The 25595-nt window shown below is 31.7% G+C and overlaps 1 protein-coding gene across 2 annotated transcripts; it reads left to right on the top strand.

The window, feature by feature from the left end:
- The first annotated feature begins 174 nt into the window (after window positions 1–174).
- On the top strand, window positions 175–25483 carry LOC148604639 (uncharacterized). 2 transcript variants are annotated; one of them, XM_088550080.1, is made up of 5 exons: window positions 175–499; window positions 4732–4887; window positions 5744–5835; window positions 6188–6498; window positions 21036–25483. In XM_088550080.1, exons 1-5 carry the CDS (start codon window positions 299–301, stop codon window positions 21464–21466), a joined length of 1191 nt encoding a protein of 396 aa, XP_088406206.1. In that variant the 5' UTR covers window positions 175–298; the 3' UTR covers window positions 21467–25483. The 2 variants fall into 2 exon arrangements, with proteins under 2 accessions (XP_088406206.1, XP_088406207.1); XM_088550081.1 differs by lacking the exon at window positions 4732–4887 and adding an exon at window positions 4302–4454.
- The last annotated feature ends 112 nt before the right edge of the window (window positions 25484–25595 follow it).

The following is a 25595-nucleotide window of genomic DNA, read 5'->3' as shown; positions in this document are numbered from 1 at the left end:
AGCTAACGGAACGAATAAAAAAAACATTATCAAATAAGACATGAAATCAATTCAATAATTGGAAAAGGAAGTATAATAGTTTTTTTGGCTTAATCTTAAAAGAAAATACACATTTTCTTAATTACTTATGTATAATTCTTTACTTCGTTCCGTGAAATTTATTAGTACCGATTGATAAAATAACTAGTGCCCGGATAAAGAAATAATAAACATTGGAAAAGACCGGCATGTTATGAAAAGAACACAAAAAAGCTTATTATTTTGTCTCGTGGTTGCATGACTGTTACTCGTCAATGCAATGGAAGGGATACAAGAATCTGGAAACTGGACCCCTGCATCTGAAGATCTTTTGAACTCTCAGTATCCTGTACACAGAGCTTGTCGAGATGGCGACTTGGAGGCGCTTTCTTTGTTACTGGGGTCCATTGAGGTTGAGTTGTACCAAGAAGACGGTTTTTACGGTTGGACACCTATACATTGGGCTGCACACTTTGGAAAGGTTCTTATTTATTTAAAGAAAAGCTTTGACTTTTTATCACAGTTTGAAACATCATTAACATAGAGATATTAATTTTAATATTATGGCATATAATAATAAGGCTACATTGGCCTGATTAAGATTTTGAGCTGGGGATATGTTACCAGAAGTAATTGATTATTATTTTGGCATCTACTCCATTTTTGATAGGTCATTATGAGTCAAATATGCGATAAAAAGTAGTTATATCATTGGGACCTGATTAAATTGGCATGGTGTCTAGTAGTAGTACTAGTACTAATACATTTTAGTCCAAATAAGCATGCTGTCTTGGGAGGCTAATTTAATGAGGCATGCATGTCTAGATTAAAAATGCTTTACGTGTATCTAATGTCATGATTATCTGGTCTACATGTAGTAGTTGCGTTTTCTTTTTACTCCAATATGCTCGCTCACTTTTATAAAATTTCATAAAATTTTCATGAAAAGTATTAAAGTGAGAGTTAAATTGATGTTTAGGACACATTAATTACAAATAGACAGCTTGCACACTTATCATTTTCATCTGGTGGTAACAGTTTTATACTAGACAAAAAAAAAATCAAGACTTGAAGGCTACATGAACAGTAATAGATTATAGTAATGTGGAAATACGTCTCAAAACAAAAAAAATCTGAAATGCTTCTATACAATGTATATTATTTACAAATACATGTATGTGTCATTTAGATTTTTTAGCTCACCTGGCTGAAGGCCATGTGACCTATTACCATCACTTGGCGTCCGTCGTTGTTGTCGTTAACAAATTTTCAAAACTCTTCTGACACCACTTGACCAACTGGTACCAAACTTGGTATTAATGTTCCTTGGGGTATCCTGCATAGAACTGATGTGGGGTGGGGATTTTTGATCCGCCGTTACTAAAAATTGAACATAGGGGTCTGACAGTAGTTACTCACATATATCTCCAAAACCGTTAGGTTTAGCCAAATTCTGGCAAGGGGTGAAAGTGTTTAGCATGATGAGATCTATCTGTGGTCAAATTTTCATTTTGATACATGTATGTTTAGCCATGTGGGAGTATTGTCCTTTTTCAATGTTTTTTTTACTATTTTGAATGTTATATTTAAAAAATCTTCTCCTCTGAAACCACCTGACCAATTGGAACCAAACTTACTATGATTGTTCCTTGGGGTATCGTGCATAGAACTGATGTTGGCATTTTTTATGGCGGCCATTACTAAAAATAGAACATAGGGGTCAGACAGTAGTTTTTCGCATACATCTCCAAAACCGTTAGGTTAAGCCAATCTTGACATGGGGTAAAATGATCCTTATTGTTAGGACTACAAAAGTACTCGGGGATCAAATTTGTCAGACGACTTCTTGTAAGAGTTATTGCCTTTGAAAGGGGAAAACTGATTTTTTTTGTTTTTGTTTTTTTTACTGTTTTCAGCTAATATCTTGAAAACTATGATTGATTAAAAGTAACTTTTAATTGTTGAAATGATCATATGATAAGTCCTACCAAAGACTTCTTGAGTCAAAATTATTGGACAACTCCTTGTTAAATTTACATTGTATTGCCTTTGAAAGGCAAAATTCAACAAGGTGAGCAATTCAGGCTCCTGGGAGCCTCTTGTTTGTAGTAATCAAGTTTCTGTTTCCTTGGCTCCCATTGCAATGTCTTCTAATCTTACACCCATACATTTTACATGTACATGTGATAAAATGGTTCCTTCAAAACTGGAGATTTGGTTTGAAAACTTGAGGTTTTTTATCAGTGTTCATTTCATGGCGTAACAAGTACATGTAAATTATGAGTGAACTTTATGAAAAACACATGTTTCCTTGAAAAGCTATGCTGAATACTCTAGAATTGGAATATCTCTCTTTTTCCTGTTATAAATATTAAGAGTTCACTCAATCATGTGCGTAACCTTCATGACTATACATGTACATGTATATACATGTATGTAACACTTCATGTTCTCAAACAGACTCAACAAGAGCATGTAATGCTTGGAAGACCTTTTTTATTAACTGCTTACCATGAGGTAAATTATTTGGGGAAATGTAACTAATATTCAAGAATGCTTCTATTCTACCAATTTCCAAGACCATTGCCATTGTAAAGGAATATTATTTACTATAACTGTTCAGTATTGCAAACAATATTTGGGAAATATATTGTTCTGTTAAAATTACCGAAAATGTAAAAAAAAAAAGAGAAAATTATAAAGTAGGTAACTGACATTTTGCATCAACAGTGGTAATTTTAAAAATTTTTTACACACAGTTTACAAAATTAAGACCTGCTAAATTGACAAAATTTTTCAAATATCATATAATTTGGGCAGTAGAAATTAATACATTTGTATTTTGAATATGATTGGCTGCCCATAAAACAGTATTATATCCAGGGATGGATGTTATCTGCGGATCCGTGGATTTCTGTTTTTTGGGGGCGATTTTGGTCATTTTTGAGATTAGTGTAAATTCGTTGAGAGAATTTAAGGAGGAGTTATGTCTGATTTTGATGAGGTTTTGCCCAGTTAGCCCTTTCAAAACGCTTGTGTTTCTGATCAAATAAAAAATATCCGGAAAATTATGTCAGTAAAATGGACTTGTTTTCTGGATGATTCTTGGCTTATTTTATTCGAATGTTCCTACGCAGCTTTTGTAAACATTGTAATCCGGTTGTATATAAAGTGAATGCCAGCAATTTTCGAAGAAATATTATAAAAACAAGATATTGGATATTTTTTCTACCTTACCGTATTGTAATTACAGCAGTTATCTTTGATGATACGAGCTGAAACTTCCTGGAAATTAATTTTCATTTCTGAAGAAATGGATTACAATTTTACACTATTGCACTAAAAAAACTAATAGCAAATTAAATAAAATAGAAAAAATAATGAATACAACAGTTTTGTTTAATAAAAGTGTGAACCTGTTGACTCGAGGTGGTTTAAGGGGGTTCCTAGCATCTTCACTAAAATTTATTTGGTTCGTTGAAATTTCTTGAAATTTTTTTCTGTCCTTTACTTTGATAAAAGAAGCAAAATATACGAATTCCAAGAAATTTTTGCCAAATGTTTCATGGGAATAATTTCAATGAACATTAAGTAGCTTCGTTAACAAAACTTTTGATCAATAAGATGCTTTGAGTTTGATATCAGAATGTCACAAAATAAAACATTATGCTGATTTTTATAGTTATTTCCCTTATGTGTTGTGTAATCCCTTAAATGAAGAGGAAAGTGTTTAATTGTTTGACATTTTCTTAATTCATAGATTTGAAAATAAATAAGCACAAAAGGTAATCATGTAATTGACAAATTTCCAATCCACCAAGCTTCTTAAAACTATATAATTCATGTTACTAACAAATTAAATCCCAATTCTTACATGTACCTTGATATTTGTGTATGTGTAATTGAATTTGTGGTACAGCAATGTTTTGTTTACATGTAGAATGCAAACTGTTGTTTGTGAATATTGTTTGTTTCCCCAATCCTACATAAACATCTACAATGTACACAAAATGTATACAAGTTGCAGCTCCCAATTTTTATTGCCAAAACAAAATGAAATATATATTTTTTAGTTTTTCTGGCTAACCTGGTCACTTAGCATTAATATTTCCATTTATTCAAAATAAGTAAATTTAATAATCTAAAAAATGTACTTACAGGTAATTGGCTTTTGCTTGGAAAGATTGGGATTCCACAAATTTATATTTTAGTTTTGTTCTACTTATGTAATATTGTCTGAATCAAGCTTCAGTTTATATAAGTTTTATGAATTTTCCTTTTAGTTTTCATGCCTTACAAGACTCATAGAACATGGTTGTAGTTGTGATTTCCCCACGGAACGCTTCAATCAGACACCTCTTCACTTAGCTGCTACTAATGGGAAGGGTCATTGTTTAAAATGGCTGCTGCATTGTGGGGCTGCAATAAATAGACAGGTACATTGTATCTTGAAACTTAAGATGTGTTAGATGATGTTACAATATGTTGTATAACCAGAGGCACCTGTAAGTAACAGTGAGTCCCTGTCCATGTGCATCAGTATTGGACCCATTGATACATTTTTTGTCTCTTTCTGGTAGTTTTCTTTTTATGCTACATTGTGAGCTGTCTGTCTGCTAATGTGGCATAGATGAAATGAAACTTCATCAGAATTAGACAAATATTCAGAAGAACAGACTTTCAATTCTAGGCCTTACTTTCTTTATTTCACAGCTTGCTTGTTTGAGAAAATTGGTGATAGAAAGAAGTATTGGTCTGGATACAATTACATCCAAGTTTTCACAAACAGCCTTACATCTTGCCTCTCAATCTGGTCATCCACACTGTGTTCAGTGGCTTGTTCAAACTGGGGCCAGAGCTACAGTACAGGTAAAAGTCATTGTAGATTTCTTTGGAGAGAAAATGTATCCGAGGCCATGATTGTTCAGGTGAAATTTTCTTTGCAAGCAATTGCAATGTTGTGCAATGTCTTCACCATCTACAGTGTTAGCAGAACTATAATCTACAATGTACAAGTTATAGGTACATTTATACATGCAAGTGAAAAACCTCGTAAGTGATTCACAAGCAAGTAACACTAGAAGCAGACTTCCAGATTGAAATGTAGTTGATGCTACTTGAATGTAAGGTTAATGATTTTTATACAGTACATATATATATACATTTGTTGTATATACTACTGATGCTAGTATTCATGTCATCCGGTTGAAGGTACATAATGTATATCGTGAAGCTTGTATACATTAATATTAAAATGAAGGATGTAAACTTCCGTAAAGGACAGGGTTAAAGGTGAGAAGGTACATTAAATTGATAGGCACAGTTGCCAATTATCACATGCATTTAACTATACAGATGTAATTTAAAAAGTAACAAAAAAAACCGCATATTTGTACCTTTATTTAAACATCAGTTTTGTTAATGCCTTGATTATCTAGAAAGTTCTAAACACAATGGGCATAATTCTTTTCTCTGTTTATTACCTATTAGACAACTTTACAAATGATATTGTACAGCTGTTTCCTGAAATTAGAACACCTTCACAAAAAATTACATGTACATTTCATTTGTACATGTACATGTTAATTATTTAATAAACCATTTGTGTTTGTAATGTGAAGCGCATCAAGTTGTACAAAGTAGTCTGAAGCAAATACATTAGAGTTAGTGTGTATAACAATAGACATTTGGTATGTAATAATTGGTTACTTTCTTTACATTGCAGGATTACATGGGTGAAACACCACTACATAAATGTGCCAGAACAGGAAATATGGAATGTGTCAGTTTACTTATATCTCAAGGTGCAAAATTATCGTAAGTAGTCATTGGAAGAACACAATATTTTAAATGATATCATAAAACATGTGATCTCAACTATAAAGATGTGTTAAAATTTCAGAGTTCTCTTTTCGAAGAGTCAGTTGATAAAAGCTAAGAATGGAGTACGTAACAGTGAACACAGTGTCTACTTTAAAAAGTGGCAAAGTTATTTTTAGATATGTCAGTAGTGACTGGTATTAACAATCTAATTGAAACATGATGAAAGTATTTGCTACAATATGTAATGTACATAGGACACAATATTAGATTTATTGACTTACTTAGAAAAAAGTTTAAGCATATAAACAATTAATTTGAATTTGAATGATGCACAATTCATTTTCAGTATACGAAACCACAATGGTCAAACGCCTAGTCAGTTAGCAGCAGATTGTGGTTATCAAGACTGTGCTGCCTATATAGAAAGGGCAGCACAAATAGAACAAGCTCAGGGAGTGTGTAGTCTCCCATCTGTCAATCCGTCCAAAGATCTCAGAACTGAACAAAATGGTGTCGTTACCAATGGCAACGCTATGGAAGATGACGACATGGATACTGATCTCATGCCATCTAGTTACAAAGTAAACCCTCTAGCTGGAATTAAACGAGGAAGGGATGATTGTGATGATGAAGAGTGTAAAAAGTCTAGACGTGATGGTATGGTTTTTTTAAGCATTTGGCTAGATTTGTGGAAGTACATTTTATTGTACTTTTACTTTTGGATGAGCCATCGATAAGTTCTGAATGTAATTTTCTGTAATGAAAACTTATTCACATAAATGTAAATACAATTTGTATGTTCACAGTTTTGAAAAAAAAAATATCTGAAATTTTGATTTTCCTGGAAACTTAAATTTTCATCTATGGTAAGTATGAGATTCTTTACTGTTGTACATTGATTAGGAATATTAACCTCTCTATTTTAACAACTGGGAACTGATTTAATATATATATCATCACATCATGTGTTGAGAGAAAACAATAAGTGGTTGTTTTTTAAGTCTATTTAGGCCTAAAATAAAATTACCTTTGTTTCTGCTAACCCTACCAGCCCTAATTTATTTTTTTTCCATATTTTGACAAGAACTATTAAAGTTTTAACTTGCCTACAACACAAACCAGCCAAAAGCTTTTGAAAAAATAAAAACAAATTTGCTCACCTACCAAACCTTGGTTTTTAAAGCCTGTTAGTGGAAACACAGGTTTTTTTTCTTGGCCTCATTTTAACAGACTTGTACAATGCATTTTGATGGAAACGATTTATCCTGTTAAAATATAAGTTTGACCCCAAGCTACTTGCAACATAAAAACTCAAAAATAAAAATTACTAGTCTGTATTCTATATATTCACTGAAAAAGTTGTTGAAATTTTGAAACACTGTAAAAAAAGAAGAGTAAGCCTATTTTTATGCTGAAAATACACTTTAACAATGCATTGGCCTAAAATATCGTAGACTGTCATCCCCTCCTGACCCATTTTTTTTACCCTGCCTGAAAAATTTCCTGTAGAATTTTGTTCAGATTGACAGCATTTTTCTCTTAAATTGATAAAAAATGATGATAAAGAAAAACCTGCCTGCCCCTTTTTAAAAAAAAAAAAATGGATGGATGAGAATCTAGGAATTTTTTTTATGATGGCCTTACACAGAAACAGTACTGTTAACATATTAATTTTTAGGATTGTTAATTTTTACAGTCTGTCGAGTGACCATTTAGTGGGTATCAATTAAAAAAAAAAAGAAAAATCTATTTTGCGGGTTCGTTTTTTTTGTGCTTCTCTGTGTGCTACAAAAATAAAGAAAATTAGGATACTGGGAAAATTAATACGTTAATTGTTATATGGTTATAGGCTCATTTTGAAATTCTTTTGTCAGAAATGTAAAAACTCTGAATGAAAATATTTTGCCGAAATTTTATCTGCCCTCATTTGTTTTATGAGAAATTTATCTTTGTTAATCATTGCGCATTTGATACCGAGTTCTTGTGTTGCAATTAGTGATATTAAGGCCCATTTTGTGCTTGATTGATTGGACATAATGATGGATAGGTAAGTGAAGACTTTGTATAATGTACTTGATATGTTAAAGACTTCATCATGTTCATTAGACATTCATTGGCTAGGCTAAGAGTTATCTAAATCACAATGTGAACTAGGTTTACATTTACTGGAATCAATATTGTATGCAACTAAACTATTTAATATATATTAAAATAATAAGAACTAACATTTGTCACTTACTGCACAAAAGCTTCACATTTTAAGGTATGATGTACTGAATGATTTTCAGTGTGAATAATTTAGAAGTACATTTTTCCACAAAAGTAGCAGGTTTGGACCTACCATTCTTATAATCCAGTTCATATACTCCCACTCAAAAAGTAGGTGGTATTTTGGAATCACCTTGTCCATCCATTATTTCGTCTGTCCATCTGTCTGTCTACCTTTCATTGCAATAATCTCAGCTCCCAAGGAATGGATTTCAAATACTTGGTGTGTAGCTTCATACAGATGGGGCATACAATGTTAGCCATTTTGGGTGCTGTCGGATATCAACTTTCGTGGGACTTTGCCACTTTTCACTATAATTATGGATTGGAAGGTAAAATTTTAGTTCCAAAAATCTTGCTTCCCAAAGGATGGATTGATTTCAAATTTCGTGTGTTACTTCATATAGTAAGGGCATATTTGGGTTGGTCTACAATATTAACTTCCTGTACGAGTGGGGGTATGCCTAGCATGGCAACCTGTGCAACTTCATCTTATTATAAGAGTTTGCTATATTTTTTTTGTAGTTAATCTGTTTTATATTTTCTGTCAAGTTATTAATTGTTAACACACGTGCATTTTTAAATAGTGTTGTTATCTGATATAGGTGTGCTGTAATATCTGGCCAATCTTTGTACATGTTTAAACTTATAATTGTAGCCTACATGATCTGGATGTTCATAAAGTTAATTTATCCACTAGATTAGCCTAGTAAAATCTATTCTGTTTAACCAGTTGATACATACATATCTATTGAATTTAGTTTTGAACAACTAGGCCCTTGTATGAGCTTAATTTAACATCTTTAAACTTGTTAAGTGTCAGTTTCTTTAAGAATCAGACAGTGGGTGAAACATGGTATGATAAAACCCACCATTTTGAAAGTTAAATTTGACTATTTGCACACTCAGAATCAAGACAAAGACAAGATTTTCCATATCATGTTGGTATATTGAGTTATAATTTCATTGAAATGCACTGTAAATGAACATTTAAAGGGCAAATAACTGTCAAAAACTTCGTTTTTATAACATTCTATTGAAAAAATTCTGAGCAAATCCTGTGATCCAGAGATGAAATAATATTCTGTCCAAAAAGAGAGAGCATCCTTTAGTGATTTATTGTCAGATTGATATGGTTTTGACATACATGTTTCTTATTTTTCCCATTTTGCCTGATTCTTACAAATACTTACACTTAAATGAGTTATTTGACTTTTAAGAGTGTACATGCTGGAATGCAGCTGAAAGTCTAAGAATTTTAAATTGAAAACCTTTTCTTATCCTCTTTTAATAAAGTAAACCATAAGATAAGTATTTATAAATGAAGAAGACTTTAAATGTTGATAAAACACCAATACTTGAGAGAATAAAAACATTTTTTTCCCTACAGTGACATTCTATAAGGGGAGATGTTTGTTATCTGTTTAGTCTATTCAAAGTATAGTTTGACCCTAGACCAAGTGCAACTGAAGTTATTTTGAATTTAAGTTTGCTGAAATGCATATATATCCTAAATAGTGCTGAAAAAAATCAACAAAAATATTCATATGTTGTTTTCTATTAGAAAAGGGAAGCACATCTTCCGAAAATAATTTTTTTTTAAAACCTACATCCGTTTTTGTTCTACCTTTTTTTGTAAACTGAAAAAATATGGTCCTACTATGGTATCATGCTGTCTTTGTTGTCATCTGTAGACGATTTGGTTTCTAAACAGTGTGGATACTTATGAAATTGTACCACAAGAAGCAATACAATAAAATAAAGACTGTAAATGATTTTTAAGGTTGTGATTTAAATCATTTAGGAAAAAAGGGCATCTTTGATTTGTTGGAAATTTTTAGGTAGAGAAAATTTGATTAAAAACTTGAATCAAAATGTTAAAACTCTTTGTATTGTAATTACTTTTACCCTATAATAATATCCAATATGTACTTGGATGACATACACTATGTACTGAAAAAAAACTGTATTGATTATTTTATTTTGTTGTGGTTTTGAGCAGAACTCCTGCTAAATCCCTTATTCAATACAAATTCCCCATTGAAATTTTAAAGTTTACTTTACAAGTTTCCAACTATTTAATTTTTGTGGACTTTTATTGAGAATATTCAGGATAAAATCTAGCATAGTACGTTCAAAATATCTTCAGTTGCAAATTATTAGCTCACCTGACCAAAAGTCAGGTGAGCTATTGCCATCACTTGGCGTCTGTTGTCGTCGTTAACAATTATACAAAACTCTTCTCCTCTGAAACTACTTGATTGATTAGAATTAAACTTGGTATAAGTGTTTCTTGATGTATCCTGCATAGAACTCTTGTGGGGATTTGTGATTTGTCGAAAAACATTGCCGCTGTTACTAAAAATAGAAGATAGGAGTCGGACAGTAGTTTTTCACATATATCTCCAAAATTGATAGGTTTAGCTAAACTCTGACGTGGGGTAGAAGTGCTCAGCATGATGAGATTTATCTCTGTTCAAATTTTAGTTTTAATCCATTAAGCTGTTTTGGAGTTATTGCCCTTTTTAAACGATTTTTGCTATTTTGAATGTTATTTCTTTCAAAAATCTTCTCTGGCATTATTTGATCAATTAGAACCAAACTTGGTAAGAATGTTCCTCGGTGTATCGTGTATAGAACTGATGGGGGGATTTTTGATCCATCAAAAAACATAGGAGCCATTATTTAAAATAGAACATACAGTGTAGGGGTCAAACAGTAGTTTTTTGCATAAAAAAACTCCAAAACCGTTGGATTTAGCCAAATTCTTTCAATACCTGAAATGATCCTTATTATTAGGACTACAGAAGTTTTCAGGGATAAAAGTTGTCAGATGACTCCTTGTAAGAGTTATTGACCTTGAAAGGGAAAAAAATAATTTTTTTTTAAACAGTTTTCAGTCAATATCTTGAAAAATGTGATAGATTAAAGGAAACTTTCAATTGTTGAAATGATCCTTATGATAAGCCTTGCCAAAAACTTGAGTTAAAATTGTTGGACAACTTCTTGTTAAATTTATTGCTTTTGAAAGGCAAAATTCAACCAGGTGGGCGATTCAGGCTCCTGGGAGCCTCTTGTTTGAGGTAAGGTTCAAGATTTCGACATACTGGCGACATCAGTTATTCAGATTAAATGATAATGGATTTTCATCCAATACCCAACATTAGACTACATGTAATGTACTCTTGACTAGATGCTTCAAGACAATGATGAATGAGATAATTGCTGTTCACATTCTGACAGTATGTGTTGAATAATATCTCTTGTTCTGAGCCTTGTTGACATTAGGTAGCTGCTAAGTTACATGTACTTGTCCATTGGTAACATAATACCAAGCTAAATGCTTAGATCGCTATGAATTTTGCATTCAGACATTATATTCCAAAAACAAAGTTTAGGGAGATACATAGGAATCGTCATCTCTCTGTCCATCCTTCCGTTTGTCTGTCCACATAAGTGCATGGGAGCATGGACCGGGTGCACCGATAGGATAAGCGTCCTCTGCTTTTCAACACCCGCCGAGTTGCTCATAAAAAGTCAAGCCCGGGGTAGACAAACGAGGAAAGGCAAACTATGACCCGTTGAATAAATCAGTTTTCATGGTGCAGATGGATACACCATAACGATCCACAAGTTCATGACCATAAAACTTCTGTAGTGATGACTTCAATCTTGTAGCAACATAACCCTGTTCCAGAAGCCTATTTGTTAGAGTTCTATGGCGATACAAAAAGTCTGCATAGTTTCGGCAAGCTCTGGCATAAAGTATGAGTTGTGATATGAACACTCCATACGCAGGTGCTGAAGACTCCCAAAGTATATAATTCAACTTAAGGGTTTTACATATTAAAATCTTGTTAACGCAACTGTTCCTGAACTGCCTTAGGATTTTTATGAAATTTTATAGGAAAATTGGGCATTGTATGGGATGTGCATGGAGGAATTTAATAAATGTCAGGGGATTCTAAAGGGAGATGGTCAATTTTAACATTGAAATCCATTTGAAGTAGGGTACTTTTTTGTGAGCATGCTCATAGTATTTTTAGTGTAGTTAACTCTTTGAAACATAATGATGCGGAATGATAGGCATCTGGCCAATGTAAGTCAACAGCACATATAATTAAAATAACAAAATCTATGATTATTTTTAATTGATTAATATAAAATGAAACTTTTATCAGCTACTGGGGGTGTACAGAACTTGGTGAATGACTGGTAGTCTCACTGTTTTTTTTTATATTGCAGTTTTAGCAATCAATCTACTTATGCACTGTTTGAAATTCATTATTTATTCTTAAATTGTTGGCATTTATAAAAAAAACATTGTGCCACAGGTTAGACAGTGGAAATAAAAAAAAAATAAACCACTGCAAAAAAAAAGGGACTTTTTTCATTATTTTCCTTCACTTGCACCATTAATCTGAGTTTGATAAAATATCTAAACCATGATAACAACCATGTCATTTCTAAATGTAGTTTGTTTCTGGAATGACTGAATGTCTTTGTATATCCCATAGATGTACTGATGGTCAATGGGGAAGGGGAGGGGTGAAATGACATTGTATGTTTTTGATACTGAAAGTGTTGTAACTCAGTAAACACAGAATTGAAGAGTGTGATTTACAACTTATCATCATTTTTTTTTTCACCTGATAGACACTAGTCTAACTTGAAGTGATTTTTTATTCTAATAATAAGAAGAAATGCACTGGTAGGATAAACATGATTTTTTTGGGGTCTATAATATTATAAAAGAGTAATCAAGGGAACCAAGGTTATAACGGTAATCAAAAGAATATAATCCGAGAAAATGCCTATGAGACAAAAATTGCAAGACAGCACTATCTAGCCCTCCAACGCATTTAATTTCAATTTCTTTTTCGGCCAATTACAGAATTAAAAGAAATGTAGAAAAACCATCATTATTTAAAAATCACACATCCTTATAAATAGTGGCAAGACAACACTGTATTCAGTAGGAATTCTCTGCATTGGTAACATGACTTTGTTTTCAGCCATGAAGACTCTAGCTATTGAGAACAATACTATTATAACATCTTATCAATCTGTACTTGCTATATCTACTGCACCATTCCTGTTAGCTGAGCAAGGGTCGCCATCGTTACCAGACGAGAGGGCACCATTATTAGCTGACGGAAAGCATTCCTTGTTCATGTAGAGGTTAGTTTTTGAGCATGGCCATTATAAAGACATGCTTAACCAAGAGGAAGATTTAAGTATTTTGATTAGTTTTGGTTGAATTTTCCTTTTATCCTCAATTTATTTTTAGCTACATGCATACATTTTTTGTTAATTATCCTCAGTTTGGAGATTGCCGTTGAAAAGCTTTTATTTATTTTTATTATTTTTTGATGGTTTTAGCTGTAAATTTTTTTCCCCAAACAGATTATTATTTGTGTCAATGACAGCAGTAAAGGGACCAAATAATAGCATGTTGTTGTACTTCTGTTATAGGTACTTTGATATTACTTGAGTTTGGATTTTGTTGAAAATATGATTCCGGGTTTGACACTTAACTTCATATGTTTGGTGGTCAACAGGACTACTTGAAAGGTATAACAGGTAGTCTGCAGAAGGTAGTTATGGTTCAGCGGTCCTTTTCACAAAAAAATCGTAAGCATAAAATTAGTCGTAAGTTATGATGTCATAATAGAATTAAGTATTGTGACATCACAACTCATGACTAATTTTACTCTTACGATTTTTTGTGAAAAGGGCTGCTGTTCTTAGATCTTATGAAAATTAAGGCAAAATTAAGATAGCCCATAGGACTACCATGATTTTTTTTCAAATGTTCCTCTCCAAAATCAGGGTGGCACAGGACTACCGGATTACTGTTAGTGTAAATCAGGGTGGGACAGTACTACCAGATTACTGTTGGTGTAAATCAGGGTGGCACAGGACTACCAGATTACTGTTAGTGTAAATCAGGGTGGGACAGGACTACCGGATTACTGTTGGTGTAAATCAGGGTGGCACAGGACTACCAGATTACTGTTAGTGTAAATCAGGGTGGGACAGGACTACCAGATTACTGTTAGTGTAAATCAGGGTGGGACAGGACTACCGGATTACTGTTAGTGTGAATCAGGGTGGGACAGTACTACTAGATTACTGTTAGTGTAAGTCAGGGTGGGACAGTACTACAGGATTACTGTTAGTGTCAAACCCTGTGGTTTATAGTTGGATACTTTATATTCTTGATCATATCACCTCAACTAGATTAATTTAACAAGAGTTGTTGTTCTTTAACTACTTTGAATTTCACCAGTATTTGGGGTACATATGATTATAGATCTACCATATTGTTAATTAATGATGTGGTCTTATTAAGTTATTGAAAATGATAATTATAAGTGATTGAAACTAAAAGTTTAATAAAGCAATGGTTTATTTATTGTGAAAAATACAGGATATATTTTGTACAGAAGCATTGCTGGTATAAGCGATTTGCTAAATGAAAGATAGTAAACCTTACAAGTCCAAAGGTTATCCAATCTGCATAGAAAGAATAGTTGCAGTTTCCTCATTAACATGTACCAGAAAAAAATAATTGGAATTGAGGAACTTCTCTTTTTATATAGTCATAGCAAACAAAGCATTGTAGAGGGTGTACTGAATGATACTGTCTTTATGTCCTCATAAATTGTTTTGTATGTGGTTTTGATGAATTTCATACCATGGATACAGATTAGGTATTATAACATGTAGATATTCATGATAGATGTTGTAATATACTTGCAAGAGGAGAGTGTGAAACTACTGATTTTCATATAACATGCATAAGTTTTCAGTGGAAGCTGTTGTTATTGTTCGGTGAGGTCACTCCAAGGTTAAATTCCAGGAGTATTTTTTGCCAATGAAGGTCATAAAGGAAGTACACCTTAGAAAGTGCAAATGCCAATGCGGTGGTATAGAATTCTAATAAGAACACTTTTGATGGTTAGATCATGTTTACATATTGGCTAATTACTAACTGCCAATGAACAACACCTGGAAAAAGAAAGCCTGGCAGACCTAGTACCATCTGGAGAAGTTTTGTCTACTACAGGAGATGGTATACACCTTAACAAGCACAACATATGGCAAAGGAAAGGGAGAGAACTTGTTATGGTATATGTCCTGAGTGGGAAGAAAAGAACAGATATGATGAGGTCACTCTCAGTTTTTGATTGTCCAGTATTAAGAAGAAATTATTTCTATTCTTATTGGCAAAGTGATGACATATGTCTGGAATCATGTCCTTGAATCATCATCTTTATTAAGTTGATAATTATTCAGTACATACAAAATCAGTCTGTGCTTTCCATGTATAACTATTGATATGTTCTCATAAGTTACAATCTCAGGTGTGCTTTTCTTTTTTAAGAATCTAAAACATGTTTCATTCATTTTTTTTCTTCAAAAAATAGACTCTGATTTTGGGTTTTAAAAGACGATACATGTATGTTCTGAAAAAAAACCCAAATGTTTCTATTTCTCAATTACACTTGCTTTTAATGACTTTCATGTAAATCTGAAAAATGATTTGTATTATTTTAATGTTCCATAGTTCTTTTCAGAAAAACATGTGAAATGTTTCATAAATTTCTCTATCATATATTATTTGCTGTAAAGAATCTGTGAAATATAAATATGTAGATACAGAATCATAGTTAGGTTCATGTATTTCATTAAATTTTACTTCCCCATTGAATTATTATAAGATTATAATATTATTTTTGTATTATTTTGAAACTAGACTGAAACTCATTTCTTATTTATGTAAATTTGAAAAAAAAAATTTTTCTCTTTGGTAGGATTTGTGGAAAAATATCTATTTCAAAATTAACCCTCAAAATGTGAATGAAATTAAAATTTAAGTAGCTGTCCTTGTAAGAATCATGCACAATCTGAAAAAAAAGGCTACATATTTTTATTTTTGTAATTAAGTTGTTTTATGGGTCAAAATTGTGAGATGTGTAATTATTCATTCATATCTATCTGCTATTAGGAGATAATCAACATAGAAAATCCAATAGATTCTATTGTATTTGAGTGTCATTTATGGAGTTATCTCCCTTAATTTAGAAATGTACAGTTCATTCTATACAATTTTTATCTCCTAAGAACAAGGGTAATATGAAAAACTGAACGTTAATTTCTGTTTACTATGGCAATTCAAACAAAATATCCAAAATAAAAATATGTAGGCTTTTTATCCATAAATCACATTTTGCATGATTCTTCGTTGGAGTGCTACTTAATTACCTCCATGTTCTCTGACCCACTGTGGACTTACAATCGGGATACTTGTTTGGTTTAATTAGTCAAAATACTGTTACCTGAAAAATTCTTTTAATTTGGAGGACTTTATCTGACACGTTCACCAGTGCTGCATGTTTTGTTTTGTCTGATTGTTTTGTAGGGGAATGCATGGAATATCAGGATTTTCATCATGTTACAGTATGCGACAATGCTTTACAATTTTTTATATAACCACAAAATTTTGTGGTCACAAAATTGAATGACACTCCCTGTCATCTGTTTCATCATCAATCATATAATTTGATTGATAGTAGATTCTTATCCCGTCTCGTCCCTAAAAAAATCGACAAATAATAAAGAAAACATTTGGATGGGAATTTCGAAATAGGATTTTTTCTATGTCAGTTTCTAGTATTGAAATACCATAACACACAAATCTTTAGTTTCTTGGTGACTAAAACGATGTGTCTTCCCTGAAACTGATGTGGCTACAGATTTTGAACATATACGTATCTGTACAAATAGCTAAAATAAGGCTAGCAAATATCTGGTAAGAAATAAAAACTGAAATACTCCCATCTGCCCCATATTTTTTGTGAAGGTTGGATGAGAATTTACCATATACTTGGCCTTCTTTGTATTCATATGTATATACATTAGCTGTCTTCATTTTATTTTAAATATGATATTATTTGAAAGGGATATAATCCATGTAAAGTGTTTTAGACATAATTCTTAAGGTTATAAATACATCTCCTAAATTGTGAATTAGATCTTGATGAGGATTTAGCATTTTGAAGCAAGATATTGATAATACCTTGTGAAACATATTAAAAAATAACAGGAATGAAAGATCAGTCTCCGATTCATTTTAATATACAACCACAAACAATTTATGGTTGTACATGTACATGTATATTGATATTGCACTGTAGCAGTCAGTATTGTAGTTTCCCATAGACACTTGTCTACATGATTTACATGATTAAAATATCAGTTGCTTGTTCTTCATAAAATTTTACAACTGGTTTCACACTACAAACGGAATTATTTATTTGAGGGTTATAGCCCAGTCTTTTGGATTTGAGTGTAATAAATGTGGGGTAGCGCAAGCATTTGATTGATTTTAACTATAAACTCCTTTTAAAGCACATGGATGTTTATGGTATTGTTGTGCAATATTTTTTACCTTAAAAGTCATACAGAGATTTATTTCAGGGGATTATATTTGAACCATTTAGGAGCAAGCATTTTTCTGAGGTCAGAACAATAAGTTACCAGAAATAAATTTATCTGAGGAATTGTCCATCAATGTATCTTTGTGTTGGGGGTTATGAATTGACCCTTGTTAAGAATATGGGCCAAAAAGGGGCTGGAGTTTTGCATTTTCCTGATGTCAAAATGATAACTGGAGTAAAAGGGAATGGATCTCTTTGAAATTGTATCACAAAGTATCGTATCACAAAAGGTAGGCTGGAAAATATTTTTTTGAGTTTTGACTTGACTCATGATGAGAATAAGGGGCTGAAAAGGAGCCAGACTAGAATTAGGCATTTTCCAAATCTCCAAATGACATGAGTAAAAGGGGATGGTCTCTTTGAAATTATATCACAAAGTGCAGTTCCATCAAAGAAAAGTTCAGATATTTTGACTTGGAACAACTTAAGATTAAAGGCCCACAAAGGCTGATTTAATCATGGTCAAACTCCTGTCCTCTGTCAAATGTCTTATTGCAATCTTCTAAGCTGTATCATTGTGTGTCAATACTTGTCCCAACTGTTCAAGTTACAACTTTTCCTGTCATATCAAGCTGCACCCTGTGAAGCAGTTAATGATATTTACCATTTTTAAGCATAAGATCATCAAAGCAATTTATTTACCTTAAATTTAACACATCATATCTAAATGTTTTAATTTGGTACTTATAAAGTGAAACTAAGCTAATGTGTTACCATGCTCTTGACATTAGAATGGCTTGTTAAAAGATATGGGCAAAATGTATCTACCCTTGAATACTGGGCAAATTACGGTAAAGTACTTTATCAAAAAACAAATAAAAATTAGTCAAATAATTCTTGGAGAAAACACTGCATTCATGCATTTATTGAAAATGATTTGATTTTCCTTGATTGAGGGATACAATTCACAATTTGACTTGAGGATTGTTTAGCATTGATGTCACTAGATAAAAATTGCACTTCAATTTTAATTTCAATTTTGCTGCAAAATCTGTCTTTGGCCATATAATATTATAAAATTTACAGCTGTCTGTTTAAGTTAACATAGTTTATTAGTGTTTTCATCTTCCTAAACATGAAAGGCAGTAAAAGTAAATTTATACTAATAGTAAAAAATAGTGCATTAAAGATGAGATTTTTGTTATCTAATATTATGTACACTTACACATCCAACACCCTTATAAATAATCTTTCTCAGGTCCATTAGTAGCAGCCCAAGGAGAAGTACAATTAGACTATAATGGCCTACTACAAGCAAACAGATCTCAATGTTTTAATGGGGGACTTTCCATAAATGGCCCCTCCTTGAAATACAGAGCTACCAAGTGTTCCATGTTGTATTCTCATTATATTTAATGACATATGATACATGTTAGTAAGTACAGTTTTGATCATACATGTGTATTATAAGACATAGTACTAAGGCCAGAGAAAAAAATTGTTTAAGGTTACCTGACATTCCTTAGTACATTTTATTGGTAGTTTTGATGAAATGCGTCTAAACTGTCATTTTTTCGTCGAGCACATTTGACCCCTAAGTCAAGAAATCCTCCCATAAGTGTTTATATAAAATAAGTAAAAAAATAAAAAAACAAAACTGAATTACCTGACTACCCTACCTACCCTATTTTTTTTCATTTTTGTAACCTTAAACAGACATATTTTTCTTGGCCTTAGGTTATGTGCATGATATTCAGTCTCCAGTATCTCCTCACCAGTAAAATGACAAAAGGAATGTACAAGGTACTTAAAAGTTAGCTGTTTTTTCTTGTGAATCTTTAAAAGAAGCCTTTTGACCATTCTTGGCTTGTACTAATTGATTACATTGTTCTTGATTTAGGAGTAAAGTTCTACATGGTGAGGTGTTGCCACACTTCATTGTACTCATGTTTTTATACCTCCACTTTACTAAAATTTTACTGTTTGTAAATTTATGTTTTTATTGGCATTACATACTTAAAACATGGTGTGAAAAAGATTGACAATGCTGTAGAAAAGAGTATGTATTAATATGATATTTTTCAGTGATAAAATCTATGTACATAATCATTAGATATTGGCAGAGGGCTGCATGACATTAGTTTTTCAATGTACATGTTTTTATTTTTACTCAGTTCACCTCTTGTATATGTCTGCTTCCAAGTTGCAGGAAAATGTTTTAGGAGGTTTGCTTGTACTTTACAAACAGCATTTCTAAGCAATGATTGGTCCAAGTCAGTTGAATGTTATTTGACATAAAGTTTAGAATAGGCAAAATGTCCTAATACTCACTGCTATACATTACAACTTTAGTTATACAGGTGTTTCTGTTCCTATTTATATAAATTTTCAGTATCTTATATGATTCTTTGTCTTTATTGTATATATGTCCCTTTTATTTATTTGAGTTTGCAGTTTGATTAATATTTTTATATGACTGAATTTTTTTTGGCCGTCATCGTTGCTGGCATCTGTAAATTTTAGTTAATTTATGATAAATTGAGTAAAACATATTTGACCTTTTTGAAATTTTGATAAAATTGTTCCTAGGGACTGGGTGGGAGGCCCTGCAGTTTTTGAATGTTTTTGCCCCACCCCTTTTTGAAATAAGGGGCTAAAGGTGGAAAATGGGTTTTATCATTGATAGGAAAAACATATGGTTGATCCAATTTTTATGATTCAGTTGTCAATCTCTTTCTTCTGAAAGTAAGTTGTAGAAGTTTATTACTGGATAGGCTTTAACTATTTTGGAGAAAAATAGGTACAAAATTGGGCCATGCTAAAAAAAATTACGTTTTTATTATTAGTCTGAATTTGAAAATTGTTTTATATAAGATTTCTTATGAAAACTCCTGTCTACGTCTTTCAATCAAATTTAAGATATTCCTTATGGTTTTTGAGCTATAAGGAGTCAAAGGGACCCAAAAAGTCTTTTTATTTTAGGTCCGATTTCAATTTTTTTTATTGGCTTCCTTGTGAAAATTCTTGCCTGCATTTGTTGATTAGATTTCAGATATCTCTTTCATTTTTTGAGTTATAAGGAGGCAAATGGGCCAGGCCACTTCCTGAAAAATCATTTTTAAAATTTTTGGTTAGATTTTTTTATAGGATTCCTTGAAAATCTCTGACTGCATTTATCAATCAGATATCAGATTTCCAGTTATAAGGAGCCTAAGGAGCTATATGGTCCAGTTTTGAATATTTTTATTGAATTTCAAAGTTTGTGCTATACTGTACATTTCAGGGTTTGACCACTTCAGTGGCGTTATGCTATGCCCCCTGTAGCTCTTTATTTGCCTCAGTATAATAAGTGTTAATATGGGTCTGTTGCAATTACAACAAATGATTTGAATGGCTAATTCTTTAAAGTTTTTAAGATGACTAACTTAAATTACTTTCATTCAGAAAAGGAATTCTTTAATAATATTTGTTTTATTTCAGAACCTACCAGCTGGTTACTCAACAACAGCAGTAAAGATCTTTCACAAAATGGCTTTAGTTACACCCATCAAAATGCAATGAAACAAAATGGAACAAATGGATATACCCACCTTAATGGAAAATTTCAAAATGGCTTTCATGCATCTCCAAATGGATTTCACCAGGGACAAAATGGTTTTCATCAAGGACAAAATGGTTTTCATACAGGTCAAATCGGTTTCCTTGGAGACCATCAGAATAGTGTTTTTATGAATGGCAGCAATGAGATGGAAAATAACCCTATTTATATACAACAACAGCAGGTTTCTATAAATAATAACAATGTCTGTGTTTCTACCAGTACAGAAGAACACATAAATTGTGTTACCCAAGAGCAAGGCTATGATAGCCTCCTGATGGAATCTTTTGGGAACCAGTATGATGGATCCTAATTAAACAGGAAACCAGTAATCATCAGGATTTTTTATGGCAAATTTTTGTGGGAACTGTTAATTTTATGTTTTCAGGTTAGTAAAGATGTTTTATTCATAGTTTATTTTGTTTTTTTTTTTTAGATATACAGGTTTAGTGCTTATAGTTTTAGTAAGTTGTAATTGATAAGGTCTGTTGAAATTTTATTAGACATTGATGTATTTCCCAATCAGTTATTCATGGTTTACTGTAATCAAAAGTTAAAGGATAAAATGTTACCACAAAAAATGGTAGATAGATAAAAGAACAAACTAAGTAGTATACTATATATTTTGCTCTTTGGTCAATATAAGGGTTATTTATCCAACTGTACATTGATGCATCATGATCTTTCCAGTTACGATCTGGATATGGATACTAAAATCAGTTTGGTGATTCAGATCCAATTCCTCAATTAGTTAAACTGGAAGTCAAAATCAGAATTATGACTGCTAGATATTTTGTCTTTCAATCAGAAACTACTGAATCTGCAGTTATATAACATTGCAGATTTACTGAAACTGTAAGGAATAAAGATTAATCATACTTATTAACATGACATTGTTCCCACCGGCCGACTGTGGACGTGTGGTTGATCTCTGTCCACATTGCCCACACATTCTGGTGGTCATTTTTAATCTTGTTTCGTTATCACAGGAATTGGAATAAAAAAAATCATTCTTATGTAATAAATATTGTGGCCCTGTATGTATTGGATTGTGACCGAGTGGAATCTTTAAAGCTCTACTAAATAGGTAAACTTGTACAGACTGATTAAAGACTTTGTCTTCAATTCTAACATGTACATGTAGATATGAAAGGTTGAATTTTAAACTTTGTTTTTAAAATTTGTTATCGTAGTTGTTAAAGAATTTCATTTTAGAACTGATGACCCATTGGTATGAAGGCAGCAAGTTTAAATTTATTGAGAGGATGGGGCAAGATAAAATTGCATAGATTTGTTTCCATTTATAATTCTTACAAATTTTAGATAAAGATCAGTAAATAGTTCAATGTTCATGTTTCATTAGCATACTTTTGCCTAAAATATTGGATTAAATTATGAACGATGACTATAAGGGACCAATTATTATGGTTTTCTCACTGTGTTCTTTTCTAAACAAATCTTTATTAATCTGTTCAATTTTAGCAAAACTGATAACATTATTAAGCATTAGGCTCATGTTTTTTGGGCTTTGATTTCATTCAATATTCTTACAGAAGTCTTTTGTTACTTGGGTATACCATCAGTTTATGATCATTAGTCATCTGTTAGATTGAATAGTATAATTGATGAGTCTGAGTCATTATGTTAGGCTTTAATACTGTAAGTTTGACAGGTTAGATTAGTTTTATACTCAAAACTTTTTTTAATTGGCCTTTGTATCGTTAATGTTTTGAATATACATGTATTTGTATATAATTTGTTTTAAAAGTTTTTATTTTTATCCTTCCAATTTTAATTTGACCTGTGTGCAATTGTTGTTAATGGTCTTGTTAATTTGTTCAGCTATTTATACATGCAATGTATTAGGGGCAATGCTATTCTGGGCTTTCGTATCAAACATAATTACTTTTTATCAGGCATGCCAAGTTGTGTAAATTGCTATGACCATGTTAATTATAATTAAGTAAAATGTAAATCATATTTTACAGTAAGTACGGCATGATCATGTGTTGATTTCATCATGACCAATACATGTACATGTGTGCAATTTAATATGTTATATATATTTGTAGATATGTGCCCGCCAATGTTGAAATATTTGTACATCCCGTTTTTATAATCATGTTGTAGACTTCAAACTTACAGGAATTTTTAGATTATTTTGTTAAGCAAGGCTTGTTTTATAGGTAAAAAAACTCGCTTTATTATTTTTTTTATTTCGTTATTTTCTGATTTTTCGTTTCTAACCGATGGTCAGTGGTCTGGATAAAAGGGGTATCGTGGGCTTTAACCTGCTGTATACTTGGAAGTTCTGATTGGAGGTAAATTTTAGTTTCATGGAAGCTAAATAAGTATGTTAATTTTTCTCTAGTTTTTTTTTATGCCCACCAAAAAAAAACTTAATACTAGGAATAAAATGAAGTAGCTATTCCCATACAAGAAAAAAAAAGAGAAATTGAATGCTTTTGCTTTTGGTAGCTAAAGTAAAAATGATTAAATTCTACCATTGGCCATTCTTGTATTATTTGTTGATACATGTAAATTGTACATTAAATTAATAATCAAAATCCATATTCGGTTCATTGTGTATGGCTTCTTACATGTAGGTTCAAGATCACAATTAACTCACATTTGTTTTTCCTTGTGTGCAAATATAATTCCTTTTTTAGTGTTTCTTCCTGTTGCAATTTCATGTGGAAGCTGTGATTTGGTCCTGTCATATAAGGTCAAAATTAAGTACATTTGCAAATGGTCATATTTCATGTTTATTGGGTCACCAAACTATAGTTGTTAAAAGTTAAAAATGATAGTGAATTTTCTGTAACTCTCACGTTGAAGTTTCTGTATTAGTTGAGTTTAAAACATGGATTTTTTTATTGTCAAAAATTGATGTATTGAAATATACTGTGAAATTAATAGTGGTCTTTTACCAGTACATTGCTATATCCTGCATAGATGGTAGGCAAATAAATAATATGTAACAATTCTCAGACTGACCAGTTAAAAAAATTGGGTCATATTATGGTTGAATTCCTACTAAATTTGTAAGTTAATGGTTTGCAAGACTACAGTTCTTTGACATGTTTTGTCTTATTTGCAACAATGTCATTTTTATTTGTTTATATATATTTTACAATTTTTAAGGTCTAATATGTATCAATTTACAATCTGCAAATTTAGTTAAATTCATGTTTGAAAATGTTTTTACCGATATTCATAATGCGTTTAATTTTGAATAAACCAGTGTTTTATAACATAGGCCTTTTAGCAGGTAACTGATAGGGGTGAAACTTCAAAATATTTTTGTTTGTAATTAACTTTACCTAATATAAGAGCTACTAATTGCATGTACATTTCCCAATGAATAACACAAGTCAGTTCACAGTCACAGGGTTTCAAATTAGCACTGATCTCAGTTTTTTTTATGCAGGACCATTGAAATTTCTCTTGGTCTTTGACATGCCATGTTTTACATTTACTCGTATTGAGGACTTCTGGGGGACCTCATATTTATAATGCAAAAAAGTCCAGGAAAAGTAAATTTGAACCTCTGCAACCTTGCTTAACTTTCCCATGTTATGGTATTATTGCTTGCAGTTATTTTTTATAGATCTAATTACTTAATTACTCTTTCCTAAATATCATACTTTGTTTTATAGTTATCTATATAGATTAATGGTAATCTCTCAATCTGATCTCGTATTAAAATGCTGACATGAGGATCTGTTTATTTGTCCCAATGTTTGTCAACCCTTGTTTTGCCTGTCTCATTATTTTTTATGCTTAATGTTGTTGGATTGTCTATAGGCAAAACAAAAAAAATGATCTTGTTTAATGCTACCAGATATAAACAAATAAGGTTTGTGAGAAAAATATATTCATTCCATTTTATGTTCCAATGGCATAATCCTGTAGTATATTAGTACATGTATATTTTTTCATTGATTAGTAAGATTTTAGGTCATGAAAGTAGATTTTTAGAATATGAATGGCATTTCTTTCTGCGACATATTGAGACAATTCTTGGACTAACATAAGCAGTTAACATCATGAATAGTTGTATGATATTGAATAGGTTGAAAATAAATGCTTCATGTAGTTTTGTTGTATAATATTAGTTTTTTTTTAAATTTCTGAGGTATGTTGGGATGAGTGGTAGCAGTAAACAAGATTATGTGCCTTTTTGTCTGCGTTTGTTATGGTGCTTTGTTGCTTTTATTAATATCAAGTGACAAGTTTTTATTTGTCTGTATATTTATATTGTCATGAACTTTGTGACATTGTAAAATAATGTAAAAAGTTTAGTCCTTGTAATAAATTTTTTATTGAAGTTTTCTTCTTCCTTTGTTAACTGTTAAACAAAACTTTTTCATAATGTGTGAAGTTGCTTGAAATATTGGTCTTTAAAATAGACCAGTTGACAAATAGTAAGGAGAAAGAGC

This window comes from Perna viridis, chromosome 10, assembly GCF_037379345.1.
Source record: "Perna viridis isolate PV_CMFRI_1.1 ecotype Kerala chromosome 10, ASM3737934v1, whole genome shotgun sequence".
In the NCBI taxonomy this organism is placed as follows: domain Eukaryota; kingdom Metazoa; phylum Mollusca; class Bivalvia; order Mytilida; family Mytilidae; genus Perna; species Perna viridis.
The sequence above is the reverse complement of the archived record's forward strand: the minus strand, read 5'-3'. Positions and strand labels throughout refer to the sequence as shown.